Here is a 20,293-nt window from a genome sequence, read left to right on the forward strand (position 1 = left end):
AGTGCATAGACTGTAAACAGCAGAAGTAAATATTACATAGATATAAAGAGCACATTTCTATTTCAGGAAGAGTGATTTTTATTTATCTCATTGTTTATCATTTCACAAATGCTATTAGACAAAACGTAATCATTTTCTGTGATATGAATGTTTGCCAGCACAGTGGTAAAGCAGGTGTAGTGTGGCAGCTCCAGAGTTTCACAAGTCCTCTTCATAGAGAGAAGAGAAATGTTTCCTCCTGCTTTCTGCAGTGTGAATGAGAGTGTGCAGGATTCCCTGAGTCACACTGGAGTTCCGGCCAAGACGCCTCTCCTTTCTCGTTTCTTTTCGTCTCTTCTCGTCTCATCTCGTCTCGTCTCTTCTCGTCTCTTCTGTTCTCTTCTGTTCTCTTCTCTTCTCAGCTTATTTTTCTTGTCTCATTGTATCCTTCTCTTTTGTTCTCTTTGCATTTAGTCTTATTTATCTATCTCTCTCTCTCTCTCTCTCTCTCTCTCTCTCTCTCTCTCTCTCTCTCTCTCTCTCTCTCGTGTTTGTATAATCATGTAATCTATTTGCATGAGAAAGATAAGACAGGCAGGTCATTAGAATGAACAGGAGCTGATAATGTGGAGATAATTTAGAAATCATTATTTAAATGTCATGCTGTAATGATAAAAACCTCACTAATAGTTCTATCGAAATGTCAAACTGGAATTATTCAATTACATCTTCAGGCCAGGGGCAGTGCCAGGAATACCAATCTAGACCTCCAGTGTGTGTGTGTGTGTGTGTGTGTGTGTGTGTGTGTGTGTGTGTGTGTGTGTGTGTGTGTGTGTGTGTGTGTGTGTGTGTGTGTGTGTGTGTGTGTGTGTGTGTGTGTGTGTGTGTGTGGGATAAGCAACTCTCTTGTTAAATGCAATTACTTTACTCTCCAAAAATCTAGTTTACTGTAATGTCTGCTTTCCAAATAATCAGATGTCTGCAAGCTATTTTCCATCTCCGGATTATTTGTATATAATTTTGTTACTGTGCTCAGAGAAAAAAGATTTTCAATAATTTCTGTTTGCTTCGGTTTCGCAGCGTCACATTAACCGCCTTTTATTTTCATTTGCGTGTTTCGTGCATAGAAAAAATACTCGTAAATGCGTATTAGCCGGCTTCATCGGCAGACACGCTCGTGTGTTATCAGTCACTGCAGCATCGTTTCAAACAGAATATCTCAGCATCGACAGCAGAAAGGGAGAAGAGGAGCGCAGGCCAGAGAGTTCTCCTCTTCAAAACCGACCTTGACCTGCTTTGAACAGGAGGAGAGGAGATTTTACACAAATGCAAATAAGAATTGTCGCACCAAGTCTCCCTCTTTCTGTAGAGTGCACACGGCATGGGTGTGTGTGTGTGTGTGTGTGTGTGTGTGTGTGTGTGTGTGTGTGTGTAGTATTAGGAGAGTGTGTGAGAGTACATGGGTGTGTGTTAATGCTGTCAGAATGAATTTGAATCAAATGAAGTGTGGCTAATTTATTTAAGCAAAAAAAAAGAAGCGTTTTTTGTGTATTATGGAATATCCATATCCATATATATATATGTATAAAATGTCTAAATATAAAAATATATATTATAAAAAAGATATATAGTTGTAATAATATAGAATTATTTAGTTAAAAAACATTTTTTATATTTTTTTATTATTTATGATAATTTTTATTATGTCATTTATTGTTTTTCTTTTACTACACAAAAGACGTGTGTGTGTGTAAATAAATATATATATATATGTGTGTAAGTGTAAATGCGTATATTTACGTGTAAAGTGAAACCACTGCACAGGGCCAGGTGTTTGTGCAGGAGGAAAAAAATCATTTGATGTAGCCGCAGAAAGCATTCACAAGGTGTCTGACATTAACGTTCAGTTTACCGAGGCTGTAGCTCATCACACTGCACCTGCAGCGCTCGCTAAATTCACTCTGCGTGAGGCACACGGTTTAAAAGCCCCTGTGAAATGGTGGAAAGAGTCAACCGTACGAAGACGTCATAAAACAAAACAAAATAGAAAAAGCAACACATTTTTGATAATTTTAGATTTATTGTTTTAACAATAATACAGCTGGTACACCATTACATTCCCAACCGGTTTTATTTCATATAACAGCAGTCGTGTGCAGAATGTTCTGTTGTGTCTGTGCATGAAATTAAAGCATTGCTCTGGTTTTTCTCAAAGTTGCAGCTGCAGCTCTTCTATAATGTAGCCCAATGACCAGGTTGCCATATCTGCATAAAAGATTCATCTTGCACAGTGTGGCTTGTATGAGACAAGACAAACTCACATCATTGTTAGTGCAGGTATATCTTACAAGTGTTGCTAAATTCTCTCTTCTGATTGGAGGATTTGAGAAAGACAGCTTTTTACACATAAGGCACACCACAATTCATCCCAAACGTATTCAAAAGGGTTGAGGTCAAAGCTCTATAGCAAGAGATCTTCCACTCCAACCCATGTTCAAGTGAAGGGAAAATGTCATGCTACTGCATCCAATGACAACCTGTACAATTGTGTGCCTTCAGTTTTGCAATAACAGTCCGGGAAAGTCAGGTGTCCCAATACTTTTTGTCCATATAGTACATATAATAAATGTTAACATTTAATTCTGTAAACAATTCCTATCCTGACATTAAAAATAGGGGGAAAAAGGGGGGAAAAAGGGCTTGGACAGCCTTGTGTATAGATGTGAAAGAGATATTTAGCACGAGTGTGTTTTAATTGGATAATCAGCCCACATCGCTTACACTCCTAATGATATATCGAACGTGGCTGTAAAAACCGAGCACGAGGCCATAAATCGCAGTTCTGCATTAATTAAAGAAAGTTCCTGTTGCCCTATAAAGCTACTGCGTTAATATTCTAGGAAATGTCCCCATTCACAGCTCGTTGTAACTTCATATGTTGGTTTAATGATGCGGAACTCATTGCTGCCGCGGTCACCCAGGAGCGAAGAGCAGGCCGTGCGCGGGACGACGGTTTCACCGAGGAAAGAGCTTTCACGCCTCTGCTCAGGCAGCGTATAAAGAGACTCTCTGCTCTGCCAACTTTACAGCGTAGCACTCTTCCTGAACACTTTCTCTCCTTTCTCCTTCTCTCTCTCTGTGTCCCTCTATCTGTCGCTTCTTCTCTCACTCTCACGTTTTATCACTGTTTTACCTATTCATATTCAAAGCCACGGCCTAAAAAGACTTTTCTGACCTGAAGTATGTTTTTCCTTTTTTCCACTTACACTAAATTGACACAAAAGTTTGTGGACAGCTGATAATATGTTCGGTATGTGCTTTTTGAACATCCCATTCCATATTTAGTCCCAATATGCTGTTATAATAACGTTCAGTCTTCTGGGAAGATGTTCCACAAGACCTTGGAGTGAGTTTCTGAAGATTTGAGCTCATTCACTCACAAGGGTGGTGGTAAAATCAGGCACTGATGTAGATGAGGTGAGGAGGCCTGGGGTGATGTCAGTCTTGCAATTCATCCCAAAGGTATTCAACAGCTCCATAGCAGGCCACTCAAGATCTTCCACTCCAACCCACATTTTCATGGGGCTCAGGGATGTTGCCATGCTGAAACAGGTTTGCATCTGTGAGTTCAAGTGAAGAGGAAAATGTCATGCAAAAACCTCTAAAAACGTCCATTACAATTTCGTGTTTCCAAACTTGTGATAAGAAAAACCACATATGGCTGGAAAAGTCATATGCCCCAATAGTTGTGTCTGTAAAGTGTATCTAAAAACTCTAAATTGACAGTAATAAGGAAGAACAGGATTTTGTAATCTAATCTACTCAGAAAAAAAAACATTACCGCCAAATTGTGACGAATTACACCCCTACAATAGGAAGTGCCTTCTCAGGTTTTCAACATCATCATCATCATCGTCGTCTCATCCACTCCACTGACCATGTGCTCCTGATCATACACAGTGCATTCAGAAAGTGTTCAGACAGACCCCCACCTTTACTTTTAGGGTCTGGATAGTTTCCGAACGCTCATTCAGCCTTTGTTTTTACTACGGATATTAAAATATTCAAAACTTCTCTCGGCATAAGTAGGGTGTGTGCCCCACTAGCATCCTGATTATAAACTCGTTTTCACTTGTTGATAAATTATAAACAAAAGATTTTCACTAATAAATTTTCAAAGAAACCATCCCAGTTATTTAGCTTTTTTAAAAAACTGACTAAAATCAACACACTGAAGCTGACACTCAAGTAGTGTGTGTATGATGACACACTTTCTATCTTTCTTTCTTCTCCTTTTTCATTCTCTCTCTCTCTCTCTCTCTCTCTCTCTCTCACACACACACACACGCTTTCCCTCTCATTAAACGACTGCTAAAAGTGCACATATTGCCGGAAAAACCTTGAGGTTCGATACGGTCAGGGAGTATAATGTAACACTTTTCACTGGGCGTAATGGAGAAATAATCTTTGCAAATGGCATAAAATAAGCATGAAAGAGGTGTTCCTAATCCATTAAGTGCATTTGACTACATAAAGTTTAGAACGAGAGAATGTTAAAACTCTCTCTGTCACTCTGACCGTCTCTCTCTCTCTCCCTCTCATGCACTAGCCCATGGCTCAGATACACACTTTAGTGCATTAGAGAGTGTATGGAGCTGGTGTAATGTGATTTGTGTGCCTGGCCGGTCGGTGCGTTCCCCTCACCGCCACCTCTGGCCTACTCAGTGTGGTCAGCTGATAGTTCCACAAATGGACATGCTTAAAACTTCTATTTTCTGGATGGCTCTCCTGAAGTGCTCCCATTCTGTTTAGAGGAAGAGGGAGGGAGGGGGTGGTCTGTTTTCATCTCTACTCACTCTCACTCTCTCTCTCAGTCTTTTTGCCTTTATGCACTCTTGTATACTTCATTTCACTTTTCTCTGGTGTCTCGATCGAAAACGTTCAAGGAGAATTTGTTTCCGTGAAGATCTGAGCCTCTCGACGGATCGTATTAAATGACTACTCGCCTCAAGTTGCCTATAAGTGAGACCATTTGAAATCTACTTCACCGTCATTTTTAGATTTTCTCGTCTTTTTTTTTCTTTTAAAGCAAACATGCCAATATGGGCGGTACGTCAGGAAATAAGAAAGCATGAGTTTGTTTTTTTTTTCGACACAATTTCGCACGCCGGTCGTTCTCTTAGGCCGGACTGAGCCTGAATTCGGACGCCATGTACTCAGGAGATTGTTGTACGAATCAATAGCTTTTAAAGTCGCACTTGATTCAGAGACAAAAAAAAATAGGAAATATGTTTCAAAGGCACTGCAGCTGCCCTTGGTTTTTTTTTTTTTGTGTCTTTTTTTTAAATATTCCCTTTTTTGTAAAGCATCTGAAAAAAAAAATCAATACTATATTTTTAAGTAGCAGTTAGAAAATGTTGAAAGAAGCAAATATAGAGGCGTAAGTGAATCTCCATCACACACACAAAGGCAACCAGGTTGGCTGCATGAAACAGCAGTGATGTCTGATGTTTTGGCTCTGCATTGCATTAATCCATCACGGCCGCTATTATTTATTGATACAGTTGATCTCCACCTTGAGAGCGAGCTGCGAGCTAAGACGTGAGGGCTCATGTCAGCAAGCACACCTGTTCCCCGAGATCAGCTCCTCAGGGCCACGTCGCCAATGAGCGTGTGATACGGGCGGGCAGAGGGTGGTGGCGGTGGTGTGTGTGTGTGTGGGGGGGGGGGGGGGGGCTATTCTAAATCTGCCTTCTCAGCTCTTTCCTCTGTCCCCATGACCTTTCTAAATGCCATTTTTTCACGCAAGCTTATTGGCGCTGTGAATAAATGATGAAATGCTGCCCGGCATGGGTAAACTCGATATGCCGGTGTGAATTTTATTTGTTTTTTCTCCCCTTTTTCCTCTTTTGCAAAGTTTCTCAGTTAACCCCGGTGTGTTTTAGTGTGCTTTGTGTTTGCTGCTTGCCCTCTCACTGTATCACTGCATGCTGTGAATTTGTACTTCATTTTCTGGAAATTGTAATAAGTTGTATTAGAATATATATGGTTCAGGGAAGATGAATAATCCAGTTTCCTTGACGAGAATAAGCAAAAAAAAAAGCAATTTGTGATCATTTGCGCATATGACTTTTAGGGAAAGATCTCTTGGACAAACGTTTGTGGACACTTGACCATTAGATTTGCATTTCCTTTGAAAACATCCCATTCCACATTTAGTCCTCATTTGCTGTTATCATTCCCTCCACTTCTCTGGGAAGATGTTCCACTAGATTTTGGAGTGTGCTTGTGGAGATTTGTGTTCATTCAGCCACAAGGGTGTTAGTAAAGTCAGGTACTCGTGTAGATGATGTGAGGAGGTCGGGAGTGCAGTCAGCATTCCAGTTCATCCCAAAAGGTGTTCAACAGGGTTGAGGTCAGAGCTCTATAGCAGACCACTTAAGATCTTACATTCCAACCTATGTAAAGCAGATCTTCATAGAGTTTGCTTTGTGCACAGGGGCATTGTCATGCTGGAAACAGGTTTAGGTCTCATAGTTCAAGTGAAGGGAAAATTTCATGCAACTGCATCCAAAGACGTTTGGGAAAGAACCACATATGGCTGGGAAAGTCAGGTGTCCCAATACTTTTGTATTTACAGTATAACTTATTGAATTTATACTGCGTTTTGTTTGAATACCTGATTCGTATTGGCTGATGTAAGTTTGATCAGCTTACAGTTCTATAGTATCGATCTGGCTTATTAACTCCCATTTCTATAGTAACATACGCTCACAGTTATGTTCAGGGTGCGGCAGCGATTGGAAACATCTCCTAATCACCTTATGGAGCGCATGCCATTGAACTAACATGGTGAATATGGCGATTTTAATAAACGGGTAGAGGAACAAGATGAAGTTGACAAAAGATAAAACAAAACGAGCTAAAATGATAGTGAAAAGTACATAGACGTGGCACAGATGCACGTAATTCACACACACATTCTCTTTGCCTGTCTCTCTTACACACACATATACACACACACACATATTCTCACACACTCTTTCTCTAATAAAATTCATTCAAATAAATGTAATCTCATTACACAGCTTTATCTCCTTGTCTCATTTCGAGACTTGTATATGAAATACAGATCAATCAGTGCAATCGTCATAGGCAGCTTGCAAATGCCCCCCCTGTATATGCATTATAATCCACCGCTAGGTGTGTGTTACTGTTAACGTTACTGATGATGATTTCCTGTTTGTGTAGCCACGGGCTCACATTATACACAAAGACCTGTCAGTCATCTATGAGCGGAAATATTCAACAGCTCTGTTATTTGTTAAGTGTTTTGCATACAATTAGTGCCACTTGTAAAGAATAACAAGCCTCAGTGATCTGATATCGAAATATATTCAGGTCAGTCACCTCCAAACCCAACCCCCCCCCCCCCCCCCAAACACACACACACACACACACACACACACACACACACACACACACACACACACACACACACATACACTCACACACACACACACACACACACACACACACTCACACTCACAACAGCAGCAGTGTGCTCGGATTCACATCAGTTACACCTTTGATAAATACCAAGAAGTAGGTTTTAGAGATGAAGGAAATTGATATTGGTTTTGAATAAAAGTAAATGTGTGTGGTCTCAGCAGCTGGCTCATTACCTTATGGCCTCGTACTCAGTCCTGAATGTTCTTTGTTACATTTCTGATTAACAATATTAGTCTCCTCCTGATTCATTCGGTTCATCCAGTTTGTGCTCTGGACCTGTTTGTCGCGAATCATTTTTAAAAGGCAAAGAGGAAAAGAGAAGTTGTGTGTGTGTGTGTGTGTGTGTGTGTGTGTGTGTGTGTGTGTGTGTGTGTGTGTGTGTGTGTGTGTGTGTGTGTGTGTCTTTGTGCGTGTGAGAAAGCACCCAAGAGTCACTCTCCATCACCAGAATGCTAAGTATGACAACGAAAGCTTCAGAACAGCAGCCTTGTGTTTGTGTGTGTGTGTGTGTGTGTGTGTGTGTGTGTGTGTGTGTGTGTGTGTGTGTGTGTGTGTGTGTGTGTGTGTGTGTGTGTGTGTCTTTTCATATTGGGGGTGGCAGGAGGAAATTGAGCCCTGGCTGGGTCTAATAGCAGGGAAGGTTCCAGAAAAAAGTGGAGTTCAAATTTAACCTGGATGGAAATTGATTCTATTACCGTGCACTCCGGCTGCTCCTCTCCCCACAGAGAGGGACATCGAGAAGGCAAACCAAAAGGTCTACGAGGTAGACGTAGAAGTACGTGTGTGTGTGTGTGTGTGTGTGTGTGTGTGTGTGTGTGTGTGTGTGTGTGTACGCACGTTATTTGTAGTTTGTGCTGAGAGAAATATAAAGAGAAATAAGTAAAAAGCAAAGACAAAAACAAAAAGACAGAAAAAAGAAGGAAATGGAAGAAAGAGAGAAAGAAAGAGAGAGAGACCAATGGATGAAAGAGATGATGGAGACATATATATCACCATTGTTCATCATATAATAAGCAATCATTTGTATATTTCTTTCCCAGCTGTTGCTACAATTTGCCAGGAATTTTTATTTTAACTTTTTTTTGCCTGTTTTCTTTCATTCTGTTTATTGTTTTTATTGTTGCAGGCTTTTTTTCTATTGTCTGTATTGGAGTTAACTTGTGCGCTCTCTCTCTCTCTCTCTCTCTCTCTCTCTCTCTCTCTCTCTCTCTCTCTCTCTCTCTCTCTCTCTCTCTCTCTCTCTCTCCCTCTCTCTCAGAGCCCATGCACGGGCCTCGGCAGCTGAGGGTAGTAGACATTAAGGCCAGGCAGGTGACCCTCCGCTGGGAGCCATTCGGCTACAATGTGACGCGCTGCCATAACTACAGTCTGACGGTGGAGTACAGCGCCCGTGGCACTGGGAAAGACGAGACCCGGGAAGAAGTGTCATACGACAGCAAGAACTCCGCGCCTCAGCACACCATCCACAACCTGACACCCTTCACAAACCTGAGCGTCAAACTGGTGCTGCGCAATCGCGAGGGCGTGAAGGAGAGTGCCGAGATCCACGTCCAGACTGACGAGGATGGTGAGACTCGTTCATAAACAGTCACAAGATCCATCACAACGGAATCCTTTTTTTAAAAGATTCACTCAACTCTTTACATGAAGAAGCCTTGTGTTTACATGCACCATGTTTACCTCTCTGTCAATGATGCTGTTAGCTAATAGATAAGATAAGATAAGATAAGATAAGATAAGATAAGATAAGATAAGATATACCGTTATCCGTCCCACAGTGGGGAAATTTCAGCAGCAAATAAAAAAAATTAATAATAAAAAAATGGAAATACATATAAAAGAATAGACACCTACTAGATCACTTATCTTCCAAATCTTACAACAAAGAAAAGTATCATTTAAACTACTTGCTTAAAAGCATTTGTAGTTGAACACTTCACTGGATTTCTGCATTATACTGACACAAAAGAATTCGACTGAAGGTCGGCAGGAGCTGTGTTTTGGTACTTAAGCCAGACAATTAATGAATACGATTTGACATTAGGGGTCGGCTTATGAATATTCATAATTAGTGAGTCATTCGGAGTGAAAACCGGCAGCGAGTGAAACAACTCTTTAATATATATGTACGTATACAATATATAGACAATATATAAACACTTGAGTTTTCCAGCCATATTGTATTTGGTTTTCCTCAAACTGTTGCCACAAAGTTGGTGGCACACATTTGTATAGAATTTCCATGCGGTAGCATTGCATTTTCCTTTCAATTAACCTGCAATAGGATACACAAAGTTGTTCCAGCAGCTTTGTGGAAACATACATGCAAAAAGCTTGCAGACACCTGACCCCCATTTGCTGTTATAAAAACCTCCACTCTTCTGTTAAGTTGTTTCAGTAGATTTTGAAGTGTGGACGTTTGTGTTCATTCAGTTACTTTACAAGGGTGTGAATAAATTCAGGTTTTGATGTAGATGATGTGAGGAGATTTTTCAGCCTACCACTGGTGTATCATTCTCTGGCTGTCACGCACCACAGACGTAGGCTAACCTACGATGCTAACAACAAGAAGTACAGGGTTAACGTGGATGAGACAGTGATGTAAACATGACTGATCACCTGATCATCATAATCTTTTCTCTGCTTGTGTTCTATATGGTGGTTGTTCAGCCTGAATACATTCATTAGTTAACAATGCATATGTATACAATATATAAACAAGAGTATTGGGACACTGGACTTTTTCAACAGTGTGTGGTTCTTCTCCAGAAAGTTGGTGGCACACAATTGTAGAGTCTTTGGAAGCGGTAGCATTACATTTTTTGTTTCAATTAAACTAGGATGCACAAACATGTTCCAGCATGATAATGCATATAGTTTACATGGGTTTTAGTGGAAGATCTTGAATGGAGCTCTGACCTCAACCCTATTGAACACCTTTGTGATGAATTGGAACTCTGACTGCACTCCAGACCTCCTCACAACATCTACATCAGTAACTGACTTATGGCTGATTGAGCACAAATCTCCACTCCAACATCTACTGGAACATCTCAGAAGAGTGGAGGTTATTGCAAGAGCAACTTGAGACTAAATGTGGAATGGGATGTTTTAAAGAACATATGAATCTTATGGTCAGGTGTCCACAAACAAAATCATATAGGTAAACATTCAGTATCTATGCATGGCAGTATGACAGTCACAGACTGAATTACAGCTGAAATGTCAAATAATAGCTCTTTATAATAGCCTGATGGCCTTTTTAGCTCAATCTCAATTCACTCTTTTGTGAAAAAAAGAATTTAACCGAAAGTTCATAAATGTTGCTTTTATTAAATCAATCTTATTCATTATATAAAAACTTTGTTTTCCACTGATTCTTTATCGCATTTCCTTTAAAGTTATATGAACAGGTTTGTTAGATGTCCCTTTTTTTTTATTGTGTCATCATTGTGAACAGAAATTCTCTTTTAAATTTGGCTTATTAGAATAATAGCCCCATGTGTTGCCTCAAGGCAGGTAATTATAGCTCACATTTAAAAAAATCCCATGCAGAGATAAAAATATCGCTTCTCATGTGGAGATTAACTATCATGATAAACCTATAGCTTTTTTATTCATATATTGTTTTTTTTTTTTTATGTTCCGAACCCAAATTAAATTAAAGCAGACGTGTGCACACATAACCTCAACATTAACAGCAAAACAACTTTGGAAACTTTGTAATCAGACTAAAGCAAACAGTGTCTGATTACATTAAATACTCTGGCTTCAGAGAATCTTCAGAACACTGAGTGAGTGGTAAAACATGTAATGATCGTTCTGTGATGCCATTTCCTGTTAGTGCCTGGCGAGGTTCCTCTGGACTCCATCCAGGCCAGTGCGTATGAAGAGAAGATCATTCTGAAGTGGAGAGAGCCTGCTCACACTTACGGCGTCATCACCCAGTATGAGGTAGGTTCAACTCTCCACCCCAGTGCTTCAATGCAGATGATTCTAATCATTGAAAGCTCATATTTAATCTCATTTCAAAGAATTTCTGCTACTGTCATACCCACTGATAAACTGTGAGCTTTGTGATTAAAGTAGCATCAGCAGTATTGAGTGAAAATTAACTGCCTTTTGATTCTTGAAAAAAATTCTACTTCTTTTTTAATAATGACAATTAACATTATCACTTTCGACATCTGTTTTGTGGTAGTTTGTAAAGAATAAACGCATACATGTACTTGCTTTCTGCATCATGGCAGATGTATGAAAAATCTCTAGTCCTGTAGCCAGTCCTAGCTGTCTCCAGCAAAATCATTTAATACAATATCTGTACAAGTTCACGTTTAGAAAACCCAGGAAGCAGCGAAATCAGGGTCGAGCATGTGCTCTGTTTTGAACTTGCCGCTTGGTGGTAACTACTTACACTACATACAGTTTAGCTTCAGTTCAACACCAAGCAGAACATTTAGAGAGGAATAACTGATGGAAGCAATTCCTGACTCGAACTTGCCACAACACCTGTGGTATAATTTGCAAAATTTTTTCAGGATATTTTGAATAGATTAAAAATACTCATTAGTATTAACAGATTGTTTGCTGAGAGAAACAGAGTCTGAGTTGATTAAGCAAAAGTCTCATGACAAAAATGATAATAGGAATAATATTTTACCTACTGTACTGTACCCACACTGATGCAACTGATTCAATAATACAACTAATAATAATTCTATGTTTGCAGATAGTCCCGCCCCTTTTTTTTTTTTTTAGATCAATATTTCATAATTTGGTAACCCCCTGTGTCTATATGAGACAAGTGTGCACTGGCTGTCCAATAAATGTATTATTATTATGTAGAAAACAGACTCGCCCACACCCCTGTTCAGCTCCAGAGCATCAGGGCTGGGCTTATATATGACACTTTAAAAGCCTTCTGTCCACTGAGCGATAACTTTTCATACCATGTAGAAATAATGTACTTGAATCATTCGCGTAAGCCGAGAGAAAACGCGTTAAAACAGTTAAACATTTCATTCACACTAATCTTGAATTCCACAAAGAAATCCAGCATGTTATTGAAATTGAAATGCAATCTCCTGTGTAATTGTCATCTACACAAATTCCTTATTAAAAGGAAAATAATTTAGGGAGTCCAATCATCATTTGGATTTAAAGTTGTAGTGCTGCAAAATCATTTACTTTCATGCATCTCGGTTTGGTCTTGAGAAATACTTTGCATCCGATCCGTGTGACAGCATTTATTACTTACCATTTCAATTATTTATCAACACGTACCTGCGATGATGAATCGAAGAAATTCGCGGTATACATTATAATCGTGGTAAATATTAATGATTCATGACAAGACCTCTATCGACCGTATGATTGGGTTTAACATGTCTGTTTAACTCTAATACCAGCATGTGTGTTAGGATTGGGAGCAGGAGATAATCCGTCAATCCAAAGCTCATCAATCACTCCCTCATACAGTATATACTGTATATACATATACATTTACATTTACATATACATATACATATACACACACACACACACACACACACACACACACACACACACACACACACACACACATATATATATATACAGTGGGTACGGAAAGTATTCAGACCCACTTAAATTTTTCACTCTTTGTTATATTGCAGCCATTTGCTAAAATCATTTAAGTTCATTCTTCTTCCTCATGAATGTACACATAGCACCCCATACTGACAGAAAAACACAGAATTGTTGACCTTTTTGCAGATTTATTAAAAAAGAAAAACTGAAATATCACATGGTCCTAAGTATTCAGACCCTTTGCTGTGACACTCATATATTTAACTCAGGTGCTCTCCATTTCTTCTGATCATCCTTGAGATGGTTCTACACCTTCATTTGAGTCCAGAAATTTTTGATTATACTGATTGGACTTGATTAGGAAAGCCACACACCTGTTTATATAAGACCTTACAGATCACAATGCATGTCAGAGCAAATGAGAATCATTAAGGTCAAAGGAACTGCCTGAAGAGCTCAGAGACAGAATTGTGGCAAGGCACAGATCTGGCCAAGGTTCCAAAAAAATTTCTGCTGCACTTAAGGTTCCTAAGAGCACAGTGGCCTCCATAATCCTCAAATGGAAGACGTTTGGGACGACCAGAACCATTCCTAGAGCTGGCCGACCGGCCAAACTGAGCTATCGGGGGAGAAGAGCCTTGGTGAGAGAGGTAAAGAAGAACCCGAAGATCACTGTGGCTGAGCTCCAGAGATGCAGTTGGGAGATTGTTGTAGAAAGTCAACCATCACTGCAGTTGTAGAAAGTCAACCATCACTGCAGCCCTTCACCAGTGGGGCTTTATAGCAGAGTGGCCCGACGGAAGCCTCGCCTCAGTGCAGGACACATGAAAACCCGCATGGAGTTCTCCAAGATGGTGAGAAATAAGATTCTCTGGTCTGATGAGACCAAGATAGAACTTTTTAGCCTTAATTCTAAGCGGTATGTGTGGAGAAAACCAGGCACTGCTCATCACCTGTTCAGTACAGTCTCAACAGTGAAGCATGGTGGTGGCAGCATCATGCTGTGGGGGCGTTTTTCAGCTGCAGGGACAGGACGACTGGTTGCAATCAAGGGAAAGATGAATGCGGCCAAGCACAGGGATATCCTGGACGAAAACCTTCTCCAGAGTGCTTTGGACCTCAGACTGGGCCGAAGGTTTACCTTCCAACAAGACAATGACCCTAAGCACACAGCTAAAATAACGATGGAGTGGCTTCACAACAACTCTGTGACTGTTCTTGAATGGCCCAGCCAGAGCAATGACTTAAACCCAATTGAGCATCTCTGGAGAGACCTAAAAATGGCTGTCTGCCAACGTTTACCGTCCAACCTGACAGAACTGGAGAGGATCTGCAAGGAGGAATGGCAGAGGATCCCCAAATCCAGGTGTGAAAGACTTGTTGCATCTTTCCCAAAAAGACTCCTGGCTGTATTAGAGCAAAAGGGGGCTTCTACTAAATACTGAGCAAAGGGTCTGAATACTTAGGACCATGTGATATTTCAGTTTTTCTTTTTTAATAAATCTGCAACAGTGTCAACAATTCTGTGTTTTTCTGCCAATATAGGGTGCTGTGTGTACATTCATGAGGAAAAGAAATGAACTTAAATGATTTTAGCAAATGGCTGCAAAATAAAAAATAGTGAAAAATTTAAGGGGGTCTGAATACTTTCCGTACCCACTGTATATATATGGTGGTATATGTGTGATCGTGTGTGTATGTGCCCTGAGGACAGAGGCAGAACTGAACTGAACTCTATTTTATCTGTGTTCTAGAATAGCAGAAAGCTTGACGCTAACTCCTGCCTTTGATTTGACAATATCAAAGAATTCAAGCTGAGATCCTTCTGACAAGCAGTGATGTAAAAAAAAAAAGTTTTTTTGAAGCTCTGACCAATCTCTCTTTCACTCTTTCTCTCTTTTTCCCCACTTTCAAATTTCATCCTCCCTTTTTTTTCACGTCTGGAAATATCGCCAGAGACGGAAGCTTTTTTCCTCTGACAAACACATCCTCCCACTGTTGCCATGTCCAAACACAGAGAAGTCAACTCAGGCTTTCTTTATCCACTTGCACATAAAAACCCCATTTAGAGGCTATTAATCCACTATCAGCAATTACAAGTATTGGCACCTGCATTTAGAAGCCGAGCCGAACGAATGAAAGGCTGCTACCAGCATCAAGGTCATCAAGAACAACCGATCGAGAAATGCGATTTCATATCTCCACATTGAACTCGAAGTGCATTGAGCGGAATGGTATGAATGAACAAACGAGGATCGCCTTGGTCTTATTTAAAAAAGTAGAACCATTCCAAATAGGTCTACAAATTCCAGTTCGAATTCCTTTTCATTGTCTTCATAGCTCACCGTGGAGCATTATCATTAAAAAACGGCCTTGTAGCATTTTCGGCTATACTGCATAATAATTGGACATAATTCATAAACACTATTTTGGATTATAGAGCAGAAAATATGGTGTGAAAAAATATCACTGGCTTTTTTGGAGAATGAATAGAATGACATATAAATCCATTTGTATTGCGAGGATGAAAATATGCTTTAATGGATTTTTGAGTAAAAAATAAATAAAAAAATGTCCATGTGCTTGTATAATTTGTCAGTGAGTTTTTTTAAGGGTTATGTTGAGTTCATGAGGAAAAAACTAAACAAAACGGACTCAAGTGTCTGTGGAGCTCCGTAACAGTCTAATGTGGATTTAAAAATGAGCACAATGGAAATGTTGAGACATTCACGCTGCATGCCTACGCCTCACTGAGTTTCCAAGAAGATTTTCTTTTTCAATGTTTCTAAAGCTAACATGGCACAGAACTCCCGCTACAGTGAAAACGTCGCTTTGTGCACTTTTAGGGAGAAGAATTGACGTGGGACATCAGAGACACATTTTTTACTTTGGTTTTGCACTGACTTTATTTTTTAACTGTTAATTAATGAGCGAAAAGAAACCAAAACTGTTCCATTGTGTTCCTGTTCACGATAAACATTTTGTTTAATAACAATAATTATAGCAAAAACAAACAAAAAAAATCATATAGGACATACATTGTACAACTTCTTTCGTTTCATCATATAAAAAGTTACTACATTATAAAGACAAAAGTATTGGGACACCTGACTTTTCCAGCCCTATGTGGTTCTTCACACAAAGTCGGAAAGTGTAACCACAAAGTCGGAAACACACTATTGTATAGGTTGGTGTTTAGATGAAGTAGCATTACATTTTCCCTTCACTTGACGTTACCAGTTACACCTTTGGGATCAATTGAAATGCTGACTGCACCCCAGGCCTCCTCACATCATCTAAATCAGTACTTGACTTCACTAACTCCGTTATGGCTGAATCAGCATAAAATCTCCACAAGCATTCCCAGAAGAGTTAAGAGGTCATTATAAAGGTAAATGGAAACCAAAGTGTATAAAGAAATGTTCACGAAGCAAGATCAGGTATTTGCAATCTTTTGTCCATATGGTGTATCTTCAAATAAAACTGTAGGATGTAGGTCTGCTGAATCATGATTGACTGATTAAATAACCTGCATGTGTCCACAAACTTTTGTTTATATATTGGTAGGGTAGCGGGAAGACAGAACTCAATTTCACGCTCAAATTGCGGTTAGAAACAGGGACATTTCACATCGTCATTTGGTAGCAACAGTCTAGTCATGGATGCATGACATGCTCCTAACTGTGAAATTCAAAGTCAAGCTTACGCAAACACAAGCATACTGTATGCTGTTCTAGGGTTAAAAGTGAAAAAGTTCTAATTGTTTACTACTAATGCTTTAAACAACAACCTTGACATCCTGTGCTAACTCAGGAGTTCAGGTTTCATTGTTTGTTTGGTTTTTGTTTTAAAGTGCGGCCTTATTTACTTTGCATATTGGGTGTGAATCCAAGTATTTCTCCAACAATTAAATATAAATATAATCTTCAACGATCAGGCATAACATTATGACATTATAACAGTATGGCGGATGAAGTAAATAACACTGATTATCTCTTCATCATGGCACCTGCTAGCGGGTGGGATATTTTAGGCAGCACATGAACATTTTGCTCTCAAAGTTGATGTGTTAGAAGCAGAAAAAATGAGCAAGCATGAGGATTTTTGCAAGTTTGACAAGTGCCAAATTGCATTTGCAAACTGCAGTGGTCAATATCTATCAAAAGAAACGGTGGTGAACCGGTGACAGGGTCATGGGCAGCCGAGGCTCATTGATGCACGTGGGGAGCGAAGGCTGACCCATGTGGTCCAATCCAACAGACGAGCTTTTACAAGTTTATTCTCTCAATGCTCAGGGTCAGGACTGTTTTGGCAAGAATAGAGGGACCAACACAATATTAGGCAGGTGGTCATAATGTAATGCCTGATCAGTGTGTGATGCCACAGTGCACTCATCACATCCACTGAAATATGCTGTGAGGTTTTTTTCTCTTTTTCTAGCAGTGATATTTCCAAAAGTGCCATTTAGATCTGTACAAAATGAAAGAATATTGATTCTTTACAAATACAAAACGAGGAATACCTGAAGTCTGTGAATTCACTCTGTCTGCAGATCTCCTATAAAGCTGTGAGCTCCTTCGACCCAGTGCTGGACCTCTCCAACCAGAGTGGCAAAGTGATCAAACTGGGAAATGAGACGAGTCACGTGTTCATGGGTCTGTATCCAGGCTCGACGTACTCGTTCACCCTCAGAGCCAGCACGGCTAAAGGCTACGGTCCCCCAGCCATCACTCAGGCCACCACCAAGATCTCAGGTCTGTAAACAGGACATTGGACTGAACAGAAGGTTGTGAGTTCAAATCCCAGTACCACTGAGGGGTGCCACTGCTGGGCCCTTAAACATAGCCCTTAACCCTAGAGTGTCTGCCAAATTCTGTAAATGTAAATGGTACACACACAGCTAAAAAACAAAACAAACAAAAAAAAAACTAAACAGCAACTTGACCCAATTGCCCCATTTTCTAAGACTTCCACCTCATTATTTGTATTTTAAATGCAATGCGCTACACAGCACAGCCACTTTACTTTCTACACCGCATTGTGTTTATCTCTCAGCACCAAATGAGCTCCTTTAGATGTTTAGATGTGTCCCAATCTGTCTGTCCGTCTGTCTCTTTATCTATCTGAAACAGTTGGGACTTTATCTATAAGGCATGAGGGTGTAAAGTGATTTCTTTAACTGGAGTATAGCAGCGTTATTTGTTAGAGCTTTGGTATCTAAGATATGCCGTTTCTATCTGTCCAATTGCCTTTCACACTCTTTTCTGCGGTGTGTGTGTGTGTAGCTCCTTCTATGCCTACATATGATCAGGAGACGTCTCTGAACCAGACTGACAGCACTGTCACTGTTCTTCTCAAACCTGCCCAAAGCAGAGGAGCACCAGTAAGGTAAGATACCCTTTCTAAAGTTTTTTTTTTTTTAGAGCCCCAAGAACATTAGTGGAACTCGGATCACACCTCCACAAACCTTTTCGGTTCTATTCCTCTATCCTGAAGACTCTTCATAGGTGTTTCCATTATTTTTTTCCTTCGAACAAGGCATTTGCTGAAAGTCTCTTTATTATTAGGCTTAGCTTATAAACAGCATCCACCGTATAAGACCCTGTATATGAACATTTACTATCGAAACAAAAAAATATATCAAAACAAGTGCTTTTATATAAACCTATTGTTTATGGTGCAGTTAAAGGTATTGTCCGAGCTTTACGATTTACATCGCCTACAGTAAATGCTGTGCAGATCATTTTAATGTCAAGGAAGACAGAGCTGGTTGTTCAGCACACAGCTGCTAGCTAGTGAAAGGTGTCAGCAATAGTAGCTAACAGTTTCCTAAAAATGTTTTGCAAGCAGTAAGTCGTAGCGTAGAGTAGATGAGTCGAATACGTAGCAGTCGTGTACATTAGGGTCCCATTACATTGTGGTTTCGGGATTAAGTCGGAAACACACAGTAAGTGTAGAATGGCATCGGAGCGTGGTGTATGTTAGGTGTGGATTATGCGTAATGAGTGTTCTAAACGCCGGTAATTCAAATACAAAGCAAACAAAGGTTCTTTAAAGGCAGGCAGTGTCTGAGGCAGAACCTGTGTGAAGCCACGGATAAGCTCCAAAAGCAACCCATGACTCTGTGTCTGCTCCAGTAAAGACTGCATTTTAGCTCGCAGCTAAACCTTTCCTCTGCTTTTTCATTTTCAAAACAGTTTTTATCTATTTTCTTCCCTTTATTGTTTGTGGATTTGGTCCCTGTGAGTGAGCTTTGGCCTTTGAAGCGGAGAACAAAGCTTGTGCGTGTGTGTGTGTGTGTGTGTGTGGTTTCAGGAGAAGTCTCGCTCTGAACCCTTTTCATCTGCCGCTCTGCCGCTGGCTGTCCCTTAGACTATGCCACACACACACACCCACACACCCACACACCCACACACCCACACACACACACACACACACACACTTATCTCTCCCTGCCCATTCTCATTAATAAATAGCACATTTATGGTAGGATCCAGTGTTGGGGGCTTAAACTCACTCTGTAGGCCACTTCCAGTTCTCGAGGCCTGACTGCACAGTGAGCTGCTCATGAATGTCTGAGCTCTTTGGCTGCGTGCCTCCAGAAACCCCCGGAAGAGATAGTGAACAAACCGTTTCCAGCCTTTCCAGCCTCAGGTCATACTAAACATGCTCATTACTTTCCATTGGACTCCGCGTCGAGGTTATAGAAACGTTAGCCTCAGCCCTCCATGTTCCTGAAACTGCTGGGAATTTATTTTCGTTACTGCATCATCGCGTATTACAACGAGTCACAAAAAGCACCGGTTTCCAAACCAATCAGCCGAGCACGTAGCAAAAATAAATTACGCTTATGTTCAGAAACAGCGAATGTGCCACACAGTGGGTTTTAGGGGATTATTAGGGACTGTTTGAAAGGTTTACTGCTTATTCAATTCTCTTTTATTTAATCCCAATCTCCAAGGTTAATCTGACTAAATCATACTTGCCCAGTACAGTAGTGAGGAAAGGGACTAGAATGAAAATAAAAGATGAAAATCTCTTTATTCTAATCCCACGCCTAATCTCTTTCCATGTTTTATTATTTTCTTGTTATTGCCGCAAGTCAGGTGGTATATTAACAACTTCTCCATGGGCACGGGTGGCATTCTCTCTGAAGAGTAATTACAAAACGGCTGATTAGAATTACAGAGGCAGCGTGAGGGCAGGCTTTCATTAATTATCGCGTGGCTCCTTT

The 20,293-nt window shown here is 40.2% G+C and overlaps 1 protein-coding gene across 2 annotated transcripts in view; it reads left to right on the plus strand.

Annotated features, from left to right (window-relative positions):
- Nucleotides 1–20,293, plus strand: part of LOC310717156 (receptor-type tyrosine-protein phosphatase mu-like) — a 228,007-nt gene that overhangs the window by 118,058 nt on the left and 89,656 nt on the right. For both annotated transcript variants that reach the window (XM_083524861.1, XM_083524862.1), the window contains exons 8-11: nt 8,750–9,058; nt 11,336–11,445; nt 17,612–17,813; nt 18,345–18,447. In XM_083524861.1, the coding sequence (XP_083380987.1) occupies nt 8,750–9,058; nt 11,336–11,445; nt 17,612–17,813; nt 18,345–18,447 (724 nt within the window). The remainder of the gene's footprint in view (nt 1–8,749; nt 9,059–11,335; nt 11,446–17,611; nt 17,814–18,344; nt 18,448–20,293) is intronic.

The sequence above is a fragment of the Silurus aristotelis genome (assembly GCF_946808225.1).
Source record: "Silurus aristotelis genome assembly, chromosome: 22".
Classification (NCBI taxonomy): domain Eukaryota; kingdom Metazoa; phylum Chordata; class Actinopteri; order Siluriformes; family Siluridae; genus Silurus; species Silurus aristotelis.